We start from the raw sequence: 13,450 nt of genomic DNA, 5'->3' as shown, positions 1-13,450 counted from the left end.
GGGTCTTTTGGGGTTCATCTTGCCTGGGACTCTCTGTACTTGTGTAACTTTTTTCTTCCCCATATTTGGGAAGTTTTCTGACATTATTTCTTCAAATAGATTTTCTAATCCTTACTGCTCTTCTTGTCCTTCTTGCAGCCCTATTATGCATATGTTACTTCATTTCATGTTGTCCCGAAGCTCCCTTAGGCTCTCCTCCTGCTTTTTAATTTTTTTCTCCAGTTGCTGTTCTGATTGAGCTTGTTTCTCTGCCTTATCTTCTAACTCACTAATTCAGTCCTCTGCTTCTTCTAGTCTGCTGTTGAAACTTTCCATGGTGTTTTTGATTGTAGCTATATCACTTTTCATTTCTTCCTGATTCTTGCATAGGTTGTTGATTTTCTCATCCATCCGGTGAATGAATTGTACAACCATTATTCTGAATTCTTTTTCTGTCATGTTGCATGCTTCAACTTCATTAATTTCCTTTCTTGGCGACTCCTCATTGTCTTTCCTCTGGGTGTTGTGTCATCTCTTCATTCTGATTATCTCCCGATGGTTCAAATGTCGAGTTGCATGGGCCTGGGCTGTGTGCACTGGGAGCCTCCCACCACCCTAGTGTCACTGAAGAGCTCTGACACTAAGATGTGTGGTTGTTTTGGGTTGGTGGGAACCAGGCTCGCTCAGAGTCAGTTTTGTCAGCGCTCAATGTGGCCTCGTACGCGCCCTTAGAATCAGGGACCCTGCCTGCACAGTGCTGGAACAGAGATCCCCCTGAAGCGTGTTGAAAACCAGAGCCCCCTAGCGTGCGCCAGGAGTCAGAGTTCCCCAGGAACCCAGTATCAGAGTCTCTGTTCTTTCCCGCGACCTTGCCTTGAGAATCAGGGTCCCTGTGTGCCCTTGCACCAGGAATTGGAGTCACTGGCTCTTTGTATGAATGCACAGGGAATCAGGATCTCAGGCGCAGTTGATAAGAAACACAGTCAAGTCACTGGTGCTTGGTGCTGCCACCTGCCCAGAGAATCGGGGTACCTGGGCCTGTGCTACGCGGGACAAATTCCCGGTTTTGGTGCGATTGCTCCCAGCCCAGGGCTCCAAAGCCGGCAGTGCGTGTAGGATCAGTTCCTGGGGTTCGGGCCTTTGCTCCCAGCCCAGGGCTCCTGGAGCAGGCAGTGCCTGTAGAACCAGTTCCTGGTGTTCGCGTGACTGCTCCCAGCCCAGGACTCCTGAACCCGGCCCTATGCGGGATCAGTTCCAAGGTGCTTGCTCACTTCCAGGCTAAAGTTCCTGGAGCGCTGAGGCCCTGTCAAGGGGTGGGTCTATCAGTTAGTTACTCTGGCGCTGCTGGCGAGCCTGCAGGAAGGGGGGATGGGCTCTGTTATTCACGGATCTGCCGCGGGGATTTCTGAACTTTTGGTGTCCGCAGGTCTGTAGCTGTGGTCACAGGTCTCTTTCCCCAGTGGCTGCAGGGTCCTGGTATACGTCTGAGATCAGACTGGGTGGTGCTGAGGCCAGGATCCTAGTCTCAAGCAGCTCTCTGTTGTTGTTTTTTTTGTTTATTTGGTGTGTGTGTGTGTGTGTGTGTGTGTGTGTGTGTGTGTTTTGTCCATGAAGCTCTTTATTTCACTGTGTATTTTGAATGATAGCCTTGCTGGATATAGTAATCTTGGTTTCAGATCCTTTGCTTCCCATTATCTCTGGCCTGTAGAGATTCTGATGAGAAATCAGGTGTCAGCCTTATGGGAGCTCCTTTGCAGTAACAGCATGCTTTTCTCTCCCTGCCTTTAAGATTCTCTCTTTGTCTTTAATTTTTGGCCTTTTAATTATGATGTGTCTGGGAGTGGAGCTGTTTGGTTTCATATTGCTTGGGGTTCTCTGTGCCTCCTGAATTGTGTGACCTATCCTTTACCAGGTTAGGGAAATTTTCTGCCATTATTTCCTCAAACACATTCTCTATCCCATTCTCTCTTTCTGCCTCTTCTGGCACACCTGCTATTCAAATATTGTTACTTTTCACGTAGTCCCACAGCTCCCTTTAACTGTCCTCCTGTTTTTTAATTGTTTTTTTTCTCTGATTGAGTGATTTCTTTCAATCCTGTCTTCTAACTCACTGATTCGATCCTCATCATCCCCTAATCTGTTGTGTATTCCTTCCAATGTGCTCTTTATTTGTGCTATGTAATTCTTTATTTCTGTTTTCATAGTTACTATATCTTTTCTCATGCTGTTGAGCATCTTTACCATCATATTCTGAATTCTATATCAGATAAATTTCTATCTCCATTTTATCTATCTCTTCTTCTGGAGAAATCTCTTGTTCTTTCATTTGTGGGGGTTTTTCCTTATATCCTCATTTTGGCTGCCTATTTAGGTGTGTGACTATGTATTAGGTAAATCTGCTCTGCCTCTCAATCTCTGGTGCAGGACAATGTCAAACACTATTTCTGACTAATTAGATCAGGCAAAGACTCAAATCCTCCAGAGACGGCCTCTGCCTACAGACTGAAAACATTTCATCTTGAATTGTCCTCAGGCAATCATCCACAAGTGTGGCAAGAGCTTTTTTTCTAACAGGGTGAGGCAATTGCTTCTGCCTAGTGTCTAATTGTTAGTCTCAGTCTCTTAATGGGTCTCAAAAACTCTGCATCATGGGGCAAGGTGTTTTCTAATAAGGTAGGTCAGCTGTCTTCCCCCAAAGTAAAGCCACCTGTATAGCAACTGTCTGCATGAGGAAGATAACTTCCACAGCATGAGGGAATGACTCAGTACAGGAAACTTGGGTGTCTGCTGGAGCACAAGATGAGTGGCTCCACAGGGAATTTTATGTGTTGGCCCTTTAAGAGGGTGCCTGAATTTCCAGCCTTGTCTCCCTGGCAGACACCAACCCCACTGCTTTTCACAACCAGATATTATGTGGATACCCTTCTCTGTTCTGGTGCTCTCTTCTGGGGGGCCCCTGCTTGGGTATTAGACTCCAGAGTTCTCATTGGCAATCCCACACACACACACACACACACACACACACACACACACACACACACAGTTAAGATATCTCTCTGTAACTTCAGTTTCTGTCTGTGGGAGCCTGTCCAGCCCTTTTGTTCCTCCGCTCCTCCTACCAGTCTCTATGTAGTTTCCACTTTCCATCCTCCGGTATTAGGGTAATCTCCAGTGAGTCTTCCGTTAATTATTTGGGAAGATTTTCCTGTACTTTAGTTGTAATTCCAGTTTGGTCCTGGGAGCATGTCCATGCAGCATCCACTTATTCTGCTGCCATTTTTAATTTCAGAAATTCCTAACTTTATAGTCTCTATTCCTAATCAGTCATTTAAATTTGAGGTCAATTTGAGCTGCAGTTTCCTCATCTGTAAAATGAAGATATCCCCTGCCCTGTATAACTTAGAATAGTATTTGAAGATAAAATTGAGATAATCGGTATTACTGTGCTTTTTATTTCAGGTTTTAAAACTTTTTACTTGCATATTAAAAATTGTGCATTCTAATAATTAAAATAATTTTAACAAAAAATGGCATTCTGATTAAACTGTATTTTACAGCCTTTGTTTTTACTCTAGATTTCACTGTTGTCCCACCCAGCTTATTCCTTCACTGACATGCAAGTTCATTCCCTTCCCTACCAGCCAGGCAGGTAGATGGGAGAGGCAGGTGTGGCCTTCCTTGCCAGTAGTTCTCTGATGTGAGAAACGGCAGCACAGTCAATTAAACTGATCTAAGCTCTTTGCATCTTACAAAGTTAAACAGCTAAAAGAAGTAAAATAAGAAGGCAACGCTTGTGGAATTTACAGTGCATATTGGTGGTGCATGTCTCATTATGATTTGCCCGCTTGCTTCTCCAGTTCAATCATTTCTTTTGAAGGTAGTGGATTTTTCTCTTGTGTTTCTGTCTTCTTCAATTTGACAGTTTTTACTGACCAGATCGGACTCCTCTCATTTGCATACCTTGCTCAGCTTCCTCTGCAACCATGTTGATAAACCCAATATAACTGACATTGAGAAATTCAAAAAGTCAAAATTAATGTGCTTTTTATAAGTATAAATTTCAATATACTTAGAAGGTTTTATTATTATTGCAGAGAAGGGCTCTCTATATTTTTCATATTCTTTTTCTTTCCCTCCCATTTTTTGTTTGTTTGTTTCCATCCTCCCTTGTCATGCCTGTTTTCATTTCCATTGTCTCTCCTTCCCATTTAACAGGGCCAGTGATCCGGGCTGAGGTGGGTGACACCATCCAGGTGATCTTCTACAACCGTGCCTCCCATCCATTCAGCATACAGCCTCATGGGGTCTTTTATGAGAAAGACTACGAGGGAACTGTGTACAATGATGGTGAGCTGGCAGGTTCTCCAACTAATGTGGGCTGCAGGTAATAGCAGGTAGCTCTGTAAGGAAAATAAATAGGGATTGAAGGAGGAAGAACTAGGCAAAATTAATAGCCATGTGTGGATGTTGTTGAATTAATGTATGATATTAAGCAAGGCAGAGCTGGAATCAATAAAGGACATGTTTTCAATTTTTTCTGATTATAAAAATAGCATATGTATTATAGAATTTTGAAAAATGTAAAAAATTATAAAATAAATCATTCATAGATAAATTGCCATTACATCTTATATACCTTTAAATATACTTTTGTGCTTATAAAATACATATATATTTATTTATTTGTGACCATAAGGTTTGAACAGTTTTGTATCATATTATTTTCACTGCCCATTATATCTTGTTCATCTTCTCATTCCATAATAATGTTATATTTTGATAGCTAAATAATTATCACATGGATTTGCCTCTATTACGTTATCCTCTATTGTTTGTGAATGTATTTTTTTAATTATTTTAGAATATTGTAAATCATTTAATGCATTAAATGAGTACATACATATGGTTTGGGTTACTATTTCAGGAGGAATCCAAGTGAGATTATTTGGTAATTAATTTCTTTTTTTCTCTGAAAATAATATTAACACATGCTAATTCCAGGCCAAAACTAATAAATCATAAAGGGCAAAGTTGCACACAAATCTAGACTAAAAGAACATCCTACAGGGCAACTGGTTTAGTCCCTTTAGAAAGTCAATTCCATAGTGGAAAAAATTAGAGACAACACCAAGGGCAACATGCAACTTGTCTGATCATATTTACAAAAAAGTATCTTAAGGGACATTTTGGAGACAATTATAAAATTTTTGTTGTAGATTGGATATTAGATTATATTAGTGATATTATGGTATTTTTTAGATGTGGTAATGTTATTGTGGTAATACAGGATATGTTTATTGATTATTTAGAAATAAAATATTGTGTTGTTTGCATTTTACTTTCAAATAATTTAACAAAAGCAAACAAAAACTGTGTGTGTATATGTCTCTCTGTACAGATATATATACACATAAATGTAGATGAATTAAAGAATGTAAAATGTTAAAAACAATCAACTCCAGGTGGTAGGGTGATTATTATACTAACCTTTACATTTTTCTATACGTTTGAAAATTTAAAGTGTTGGGGACAATGAGTGAATAAGAAGAGATAAGTTAATATCATCCTAAATTATACCACCCTGTTATGGGTTATACAACAGATATCCTTGTGTATGTTTCTTTGCACACTCATACACTCATATTGTTACTTTTTCAAGATGTATTTATATGATGTGGTATTGCTGTGTCTGATGATGCACACATTAAAATTTTTGGTAACTTAAAAAAAATTGGTAACTATATCCAAATTGTTTTCTGAAAAATTTTTCATTCAATTTTGAATCCCATAACAGTAACTGACAGAGAGAACCCATTGTTACATCCTTACCAGCACAGAGGAGCCATTTTAACTTTTGTAAAAATGTCAGTCTTGTAGGCAAACAACAAAATTCATGGTTGTTATGATTTGCATTAAGTTGAACATTCTTTTTAGTATTTATTGTATATCTTACTGTTTTTGTGGCCATGAATCTCTTTTTAAGGCTTTTGATAAATTTGACTAACCTTTATCCCCAAAAGAGCAAGTCTCATTTACCCTTTTTATAAGTGAGAGAGAGGAGCAAGAGCTATCTGAACTTATTATTATTAATCCTCACCCAAGGATATGTTTTTATTGATTTCAGAGAGAGGAAGGGAGAGACAGAGACAGAAAGAGAGAGGAAGAGAGAGAGAAGCATCAGTGTGAGAGAGAAACATTGTTCAGTTGCCTTCCTACACACCCCAAAAAGGGATCGAACCCACAACCTAGGTATGTGCCCTGAAAGGGAATCGAACCAGAAACCTTTTGGTGCATGGGATGACATGCCAACCACCAAAGCCTTATGGCCAGGGCTGAACTGATTATTTTAATTTGTAAAAACCTTGCTAATGTGACAGGCAAAAATTTATTTAGCTATATTTTGTACTTCTTTGATTACTAATAATTTCAATTTTTTAAAAATAACATTTCTGCACATTGCTTGATCATGACATATGTCCACTTAAGAAATTACAGTCTTAGTGTATCTTTTCAATTACAGTTGACCTTCAGTATTATTTAATATTAGTTTCAGGTGTACAGCATAATGATTAGACATTTTGATAAGTTTTTGATGTAATCCCCCAATAAGTCAAGTACCCGCCTGGCACCATAGATAGTTATTAAATATTATTGGCTATATACCCTATGCTGTACTTCACATTCCCATGACTATTTTGTAACTACCAATTTGTACTTCTTAATCCCTTCACTTTTTTCACCCAGTCCCCCAACACCTTCCCATCTTGTAACCAATAGTCTGTTCTCTGTATCTATGAGTCTGTTTCAGTTTTGTTTATTTTTTCTTCAGATTCTTCATATAAGTGAAATCATATGGTATTTGTCTTTCTCTGTTTGACTTATTTCACTTAGCATAGGTCCATCCATGTTGTCACAAATGGTAAGATTTCATTTTTATGGCTAAGTAATATTCCCTTGTATATATGTACCACATCTTCTTTATTCCATTGTCTATTGATGGGCACCTACGTTACTTCCATATCTTGCTTATTATAAGTAATGCTGCAATGAACATAGTGGTTCATATATCTTTTCAAATTAGCATTTAAGATTTCTTGTATAAATGCCTAAAAGTGCAAGTGCTGGGTCATAAGATAGTTCTATTTTTTGATTTCATGAGGAATTTCCATATTGTGTGTGTGTGTGTGTGTGTGTGTATACATACATAACATATATACACCCACATGTTGATACATACATATAGAAAGGAAAAAGTGTTAAACAATCAGAACCGTTTAAAGATGAAACAGGCTATGATGGCAGGTAGTGAGTCTCCTAACTCTGGATATTTTTAAGCAGAGATAAGAATATAAGAGCAAATAAATATATGTTTTTAAGTGAGGGGTATTCCAAATAAGTTTTAAATGCTCTTTTATCCCTTAGGTCATGTGAGTTTGGGAAAGTTTAGAGAAGTTTAAATTTCCCCTGTTCATATAACAAGATGTGGCAAAACTAGGAACCAAACTCTAGTGTCTTGACTCCTACCCAGGATTCTTTTAAATATTCAAAATTCCATGTTACTGCTGTTCCTGCTGCTGTTCTAAAATGCTTTTGTAGTTCATGATCTTTACCCCACTGTTTGGAGCTGATCACCTTTACCCAATGTGATTAATGAGTCCCATGTTTTCCCTGCAGGCTCATCCCACCCTGGCTTGGTGGCCAATCCCTTTGAGAAAGTAACATATCGCTGGACAGTACCTCCCCATGCAGGCCCCACTGCTCAGGATCCTGCCTGTCTCACTTGGATGTACTTTTCTGCTGTGGATCCCATAAGAGATACAAATTCTGGTCTGGTGGGCCCCCTGCTGGTATGCAAGGCTGGTGCCTTGGATGCAGATAGCAAACAGGTATTGCCAGTGTTTCTGACCTGAAAATCTGCTGGCAGGAGAATGAGGCTGGGTGGCTAAATCGGAGTTAAACATGGAACTGGGTTCTAGAAGTGAGAAAATAGAAAAAAAATAACCAAGTTATTGAATCAGACATTAATATTTGATGACTTCATGCTCTCTTTCATATTATTTTTTCACTCACAAACACACATCATCCTTAGTCTTTTACCTTAATTTATTTTTTAGCTTCAGTAGCTCCTAACCCTTACTTGTCTTCTTTTATGTTCAGCCCACCATTTCTAGCTACGTAACCTTGGACAAGTTACTTAACCTTTCTTTGCTTCAGTTTCCTCATCTACAGTAAAGGGTTAGCAATGAAAGAAGGTAACTTGGATTTCTGTAAGAATTAATTAAAATAACCCATATAAAGTACTTAACACAGTGTCTGGTGCAAAATAAACCCTTAGTAAATGTTAGCAGTAATAATAATATTTTATGGTATATTAATTATTATTACAATTATTTTTATTATTTTATAACACCCCCCTCCCAGATCCCTCCCCTGATCTCCTAGCTACCTTTTCCCATTCCTCCCAGGTGACTCTAGACCAGTGGTTCTCAACCTTCCTAATGCCCCGACCCTTTAATACATTTCCTCATGTTGTGGTGACCTCCAATTTCATTGTTACAAATTGAACATAATTAAAGCATAGTGACTAATCACAAAAACAATATGTAATTATATATGTGTTTTCCGATGGTCTTAGGCGACCCCTGTAAAAGGGTTGTTCGACCCCAAAAGGGTTCGCAGGTTGAGAACCACTTCTGTAGACTCTCTTCTATCACTTTGTATCTTTTATTATCCATAATCTATATCTTGTGCTCTTCCCTGCTCCCTTTCCTACAATCCTTTCCTTCAGTTTTGTCACTTTATTCTGACCTCCTTCACCCACCTATGATTTGAAGTTACCTGAGAAAAACTGCCTAACAACAACTGTAATTCTAGGCAGAAGATATGATCTTGGCTGTGTGTCTGGAAAAGGAAATGGGAAAGAATCAAGGATCATTGGGTCTGGAGCATCAGTCTATAGCTGCTGAAACTGTTGTCATTTCTCCTTCTCTTCTTTCCCACTGGGCCTACAGAAAGGAGTGGATAAAGAATTCTTCCTCCTTTTTACTGTTTTGGATGAGAACAAGAGCTGGTACAGCAATGTCAATCAAGCAGCTGCTATGTTGGATTCCCGACTTCTCTCACAGGATGTCATGGGTTTCCAAGACTCCAATCGGATGCATGGTATGGGGAGTTGGTGCTTTTGTCCTGAGCTACAACTGAGAGGTTATAAGTAAAATCTATCCTTAACTTAATTATGACACCTCCCTGAAAACACTGATTCCACTGGTCAGCTATGCACAAGAGATGAGCCAGATTGAGGGACTAAACTTGACAACAGATCTTCTACTGAACACCTTCTTGTGCTGTATCCTATGTTAAACAGTATCAGGGGCACTGGATAAAGATACTGTGAAATTAGGATTGCACACAAGGAATCCAGTATAGGCTGAGAAGAGTAAGCTGGGATGACACCTTTCTAGGCTTATTTCCTCTTGGTTATCACCCACTGCCCTTGTTCCACAAATCCATACTTCAGCCCAACAAGGCAATTTTTCTCTATATGGATATAACCTTGTGATTTTCTAACTTCATAATTTTGCAATGCTTTGCCCTCCACTTGAAATCCCCCTCCTTACATCTTTATCCTTCTCCTGGGGAATTTTCCCCCCCATTCTCTAAGGCCCTACTCAAAAGTTAACGCCTCCATATAACATTATTTGATCACCCAAGCCCAAGATGATAACACCCTCTTTTGAACTACTATTGCATTTTTATTAGACTATTTTAATAGGAAGTTTCATACACTCTCCAATATTTTAATTGTTACATTGCTTTTGACTTCTGCTAAAGTGTAATCTCCTTAACTGTGAGTATTTTTGTCATTAAATATATTTTATTAAGTATTTGTTATATGATGGCTACATATGCTTGTGTAATTGATTTCTTTATTTAATTTTTTATTGTTGACACTATTGTAGATGTCCCCCATTCCCCGACTTTGCCCACCTCCACCCAGCTCCCATCCCCACTCCCTTAGCCCTCACCACATTATTGTCTTTGTCTTTAATGAATCCCATCACCATTCTTTATCAGTCTCCCCACACCCTTTCCCACTGACACTTGTCAGTCAGTTCCATGTACCCATGCCTCTGTTTCTATTTTCTTTGTCAGTTTATTTTCTTCATTATATTTCACATATTAGTGAGATCACATGGTATTTGTATTTCTTTACCTGGCTTATTTCACTTAGCATAATAATCTCCAGGTCAATCCATGCTGTCTCAAAATGGTGAGTATTTATTTTTTGCTTGTCTCTGTATCCTCTACACTAATACACAGTAAATGTTTATGAACCAGTGAATTATCAATTAATGAATAGGTGGGAAGGTGAGTGAATGAATTGGAAGACATGGTCCCAGTTTGTAAGGAGCTCCCAGCATTTTGCAATGAGATGAGACTAATAACACTCATTAAACAATTATAGAACAATCCAAGGCATATTATAATCAAATGCTAAATTGTGTGGAACAGATTTTAAGTGACATAGAATTCAAAGGAGAATATTAGTGAGGAACCATCCAATTAAAATATTTCTGGAAGAAGGGACTGCTTGAGCTAGTTCCAGTGGATGTGGGGACATTGAAAAGGGGTCAGCTTCAAGTAGGCCTCCTTGTATTTTTCAGGAGAGTGTAGAGGGTGCAAGGGAGTTAAGAACAAGTGTATTGTCTTTTGGCTCCATCTCTTGTTTCTCATTACTGGTCAGTTATATCAGCTGGAAAAAGTAAGACAGTCCTGAAAACTAAGTTCATTTTAGTTTGAACTTACGGAGCACCTTATTAGTATTGGGTGACATGTCAGGTCCTTAGGCAGTCACACAGATGCAGAAAAAATAATGTGTTTCTTCTTAGCTCACTCTAGTGTGGGAAATAGATCTATAAGTAAATAACTGGATACTGTGGTTAAGTGATATGGCAGAATTTTGTGGGGATAAACTTTCATGGAAACCAGAGATAGAGTAATAATTCTGCTTCACTGAGAAGGTGACATTTGAGATGGAGCATGATGAATGGATGAGTAGCAGTTTGCTGTAGAGAGAGACCAGAAGGAAAGTATATTACAGGGAGAGGTAACAGCATGTAAAGTCAACAAGTGTATTATAAGCACCTACCATGTTTAATGCTTTGGGCATTAAGAGGCAAATGGAACTCACAGAATAATGGGGGGATAGAAGGCAGGTAGGGATACCAGGAAGGAGGCTTTTGCAGGAGTTCAGGCCAGAGGTGGCAGTAAAGATGAAGAGGAGGAGACAGTTTGAAAACTGAGTATGGAACTGCACAACTTTACAGAGGGATGGAGAATGAGGAAAAGATGTAGGAGGAACAATCAAAGAGGTTTTAAGAGAATGTGGTGCTACTGAATGCAAGGGAGAATAGTTTCAGGAATGTGAGAGTAGGAGAAGTTGGTACTTTTATGTATATGTGAAAAGGTGTTTTGCAAGGATGTGAAATATGGTGGAGGGAGAGCAGTAGGTGAGGCTAGAAAGGCTGGTTGGGTCGTCATCTTAAAGGGACAGATCTTCATAAGTAGAATTAAAGTGGCTTAGGGAAGAAGGCAGAGGAGTTGAGGGTGACTCAGAAATTTCAAGTTATGGAAGACCATAGTACAGAGCTGATGCCATGCTGCTGGCCAGTGTCTGAGCAGTCTGGTTTCATCTCCCCATCCTGTCTTGTGTTTTTGTTTTCCAGCCATTAATGGGTTTCTATTCTCTAACCTGCCCAGACTGGACATGTGCAAGGGTGACACAGTGGCCTGGCACCTGCTTGGCCTGGGCACAGAGACTGATGTGCATGGGGTCATGTTCCAGGGCAACACTGTGGAGCTTCAGGGCATGAGAAAGAGTGCAGCCATGCTCTTTCCTCACACTTTTGCCATGGCCATCATGCAGCCTGACAACCCTGGTAAGTGCCTTAAGAGCTAGCCCTAGGTTGAGAGACTTTGTTGGGCAAGAGGCTGGGGGTGGGGCGGCGGGACAGGGGGCCTGGTGAAGAGAAAAGAAGAGTCATGTGGAGTGTATTTGGGAAATTTTCAAAACACATTTGTCTTCTCCTTCCTCAATGTGCATTCCATGTTGTGATTATTTGGATTTTTGTCTCAGCTATAAGCAAATTAGAATGAAAAGCTGGGGAAGTTCTTTCTGGAGCAAGAGGAGAGAAGTAAGGATGCTGCCCAGATTCAGGGCAATTTTTAAATCAGCAGAGGGTGGATTTGGCCATGTAGCCCCTTGGACACATAGAGATTCCATAGATATGGTCCTTGCTTTGGGGGCAGGGAGGGCGAGAGGTCCATGAGATGTATGCACTTCCAACTCTGATATTCTGTGAGGATTCCTGCAAACTCCAGTGGTAGTGAGGTATGTGTGGGGGGGGGGAAAGGGGGAGGGGTGGTGTAACAGTTTTAGCCCAAGAATTGGAACACAGGTACTTCTAGTACAGGTTCTTTTAGAAACTTGTTTAAATTTGGTCTAATCACTCCCTCTCTCTGAAACTGGATTCCCTATTTTCATTCTCTATCTTCCCCTCTCCCTCCCTCCTTCCCTTTTCTCTCTCCCTTTCCTCCCTTTCTGCCTTCTTTTTCTTCATCACCCTCTGCCTCCTCCTCTCCTTCTCTCTGTCTTTCTTTCATTAAGAAATTTGACTAGAATGTTTCTTCAGGTTCCATCTATGTCTAATAGTTCATATACAGCAGCAATTTCTCTTTGCAGTTCCTAGAGTGCTTACCTTTTCTAGGCAGTAGATGATAATAGTTTTTGTAAGAAAAATCTGTCAATTCCATGCATTTCCCATTACACTTTAATTTAGTTCTGTGAATTCCATTCATATTTGGAAAATAAATCTGTAAGCAAAACAAGTCTCCTTGACAATTTAGTAATTTCATCCTGGCACTGGGTTTAAAAAGCATTTGACATAAAGCTGGCCTCCACAGAAGTCTGGATCTTCATTTTTCTCCATCTACCTGAGATACTTTCTTGGTCCGGGAGACTTGTTAGCAAATTAGAAACAATAGCTAGTAGAATTGATAGGAACAACAGAAACAAATGCTTTTAGTGGGGACTGAAGTGGGGAACTTCTGAATAAGAAACACCTTTCTCTCTATCCTTGGTTCCAAAGCCAAATCCTAGGCTTAATCTCTTTCCTGCAAAACTAATCAGGCTCTCCAGTCATGTCTATGTGCCACCCCAGAGCTCATGCATACTTTGGATGAATTAAAATATTTTGTGCCACACTGAGGCCCAAGGAGGATGGCATTAGATGGCCAAAAATATTCTGCTCTATTATGGGGTGGAGAAGATGTGAATGGATTTATAAGAGTAAAGGCTTTTAAAGGTTACTCTTTTTCAAGATTCCTGAGTTTTCTTACCAGCAAAAGCCAAAATTCATCTTATCTTTGCATTTCCCAGACCTTTCAAACTTTTTATTCTATTTTAAATATA

General features: G+C 39.6%; 1 protein-coding gene across 4 annotated transcripts in view; it reads left to right on the top strand.

Moving 5' to 3' along the window:
* The window catches only part of HEPH (hephaestin), a 112,565-nt gene that overhangs the window by 38,300 nt on the left and 60,815 nt on the right, over positions 1-13,450 (top strand). For all 4 annotated transcript variants that reach the window (XM_059680187.1, XM_059680186.1, XM_059680185.1 and 1 more), the window contains 4 exons: positions 4,195-4,326; positions 7,654-7,865; positions 8,991-9,141; positions 11,706-11,918. In XM_059680187.1, the coding sequence (XP_059536170.1) occupies positions 4,195-4,326; positions 7,654-7,865; positions 8,991-9,141; positions 11,706-11,918 (708 nt within the window). The remainder of the gene's footprint in view (positions 1-4,194; positions 4,327-7,653; positions 7,866-8,990; positions 9,142-11,705; positions 11,919-13,450) is intronic.

This window comes from Myotis daubentonii, chromosome X (assembly GCF_963259705.1).
Source record: "Myotis daubentonii chromosome X, mMyoDau2.1, whole genome shotgun sequence".
NCBI lineage: Eukaryota > Metazoa > Chordata > Mammalia > Chiroptera > Vespertilionidae > Myotis > Myotis daubentonii.
Note: the sequence above shows the minus strand (reverse complement) of the source record. Positions and strands in the feature narration are given on the sequence as shown.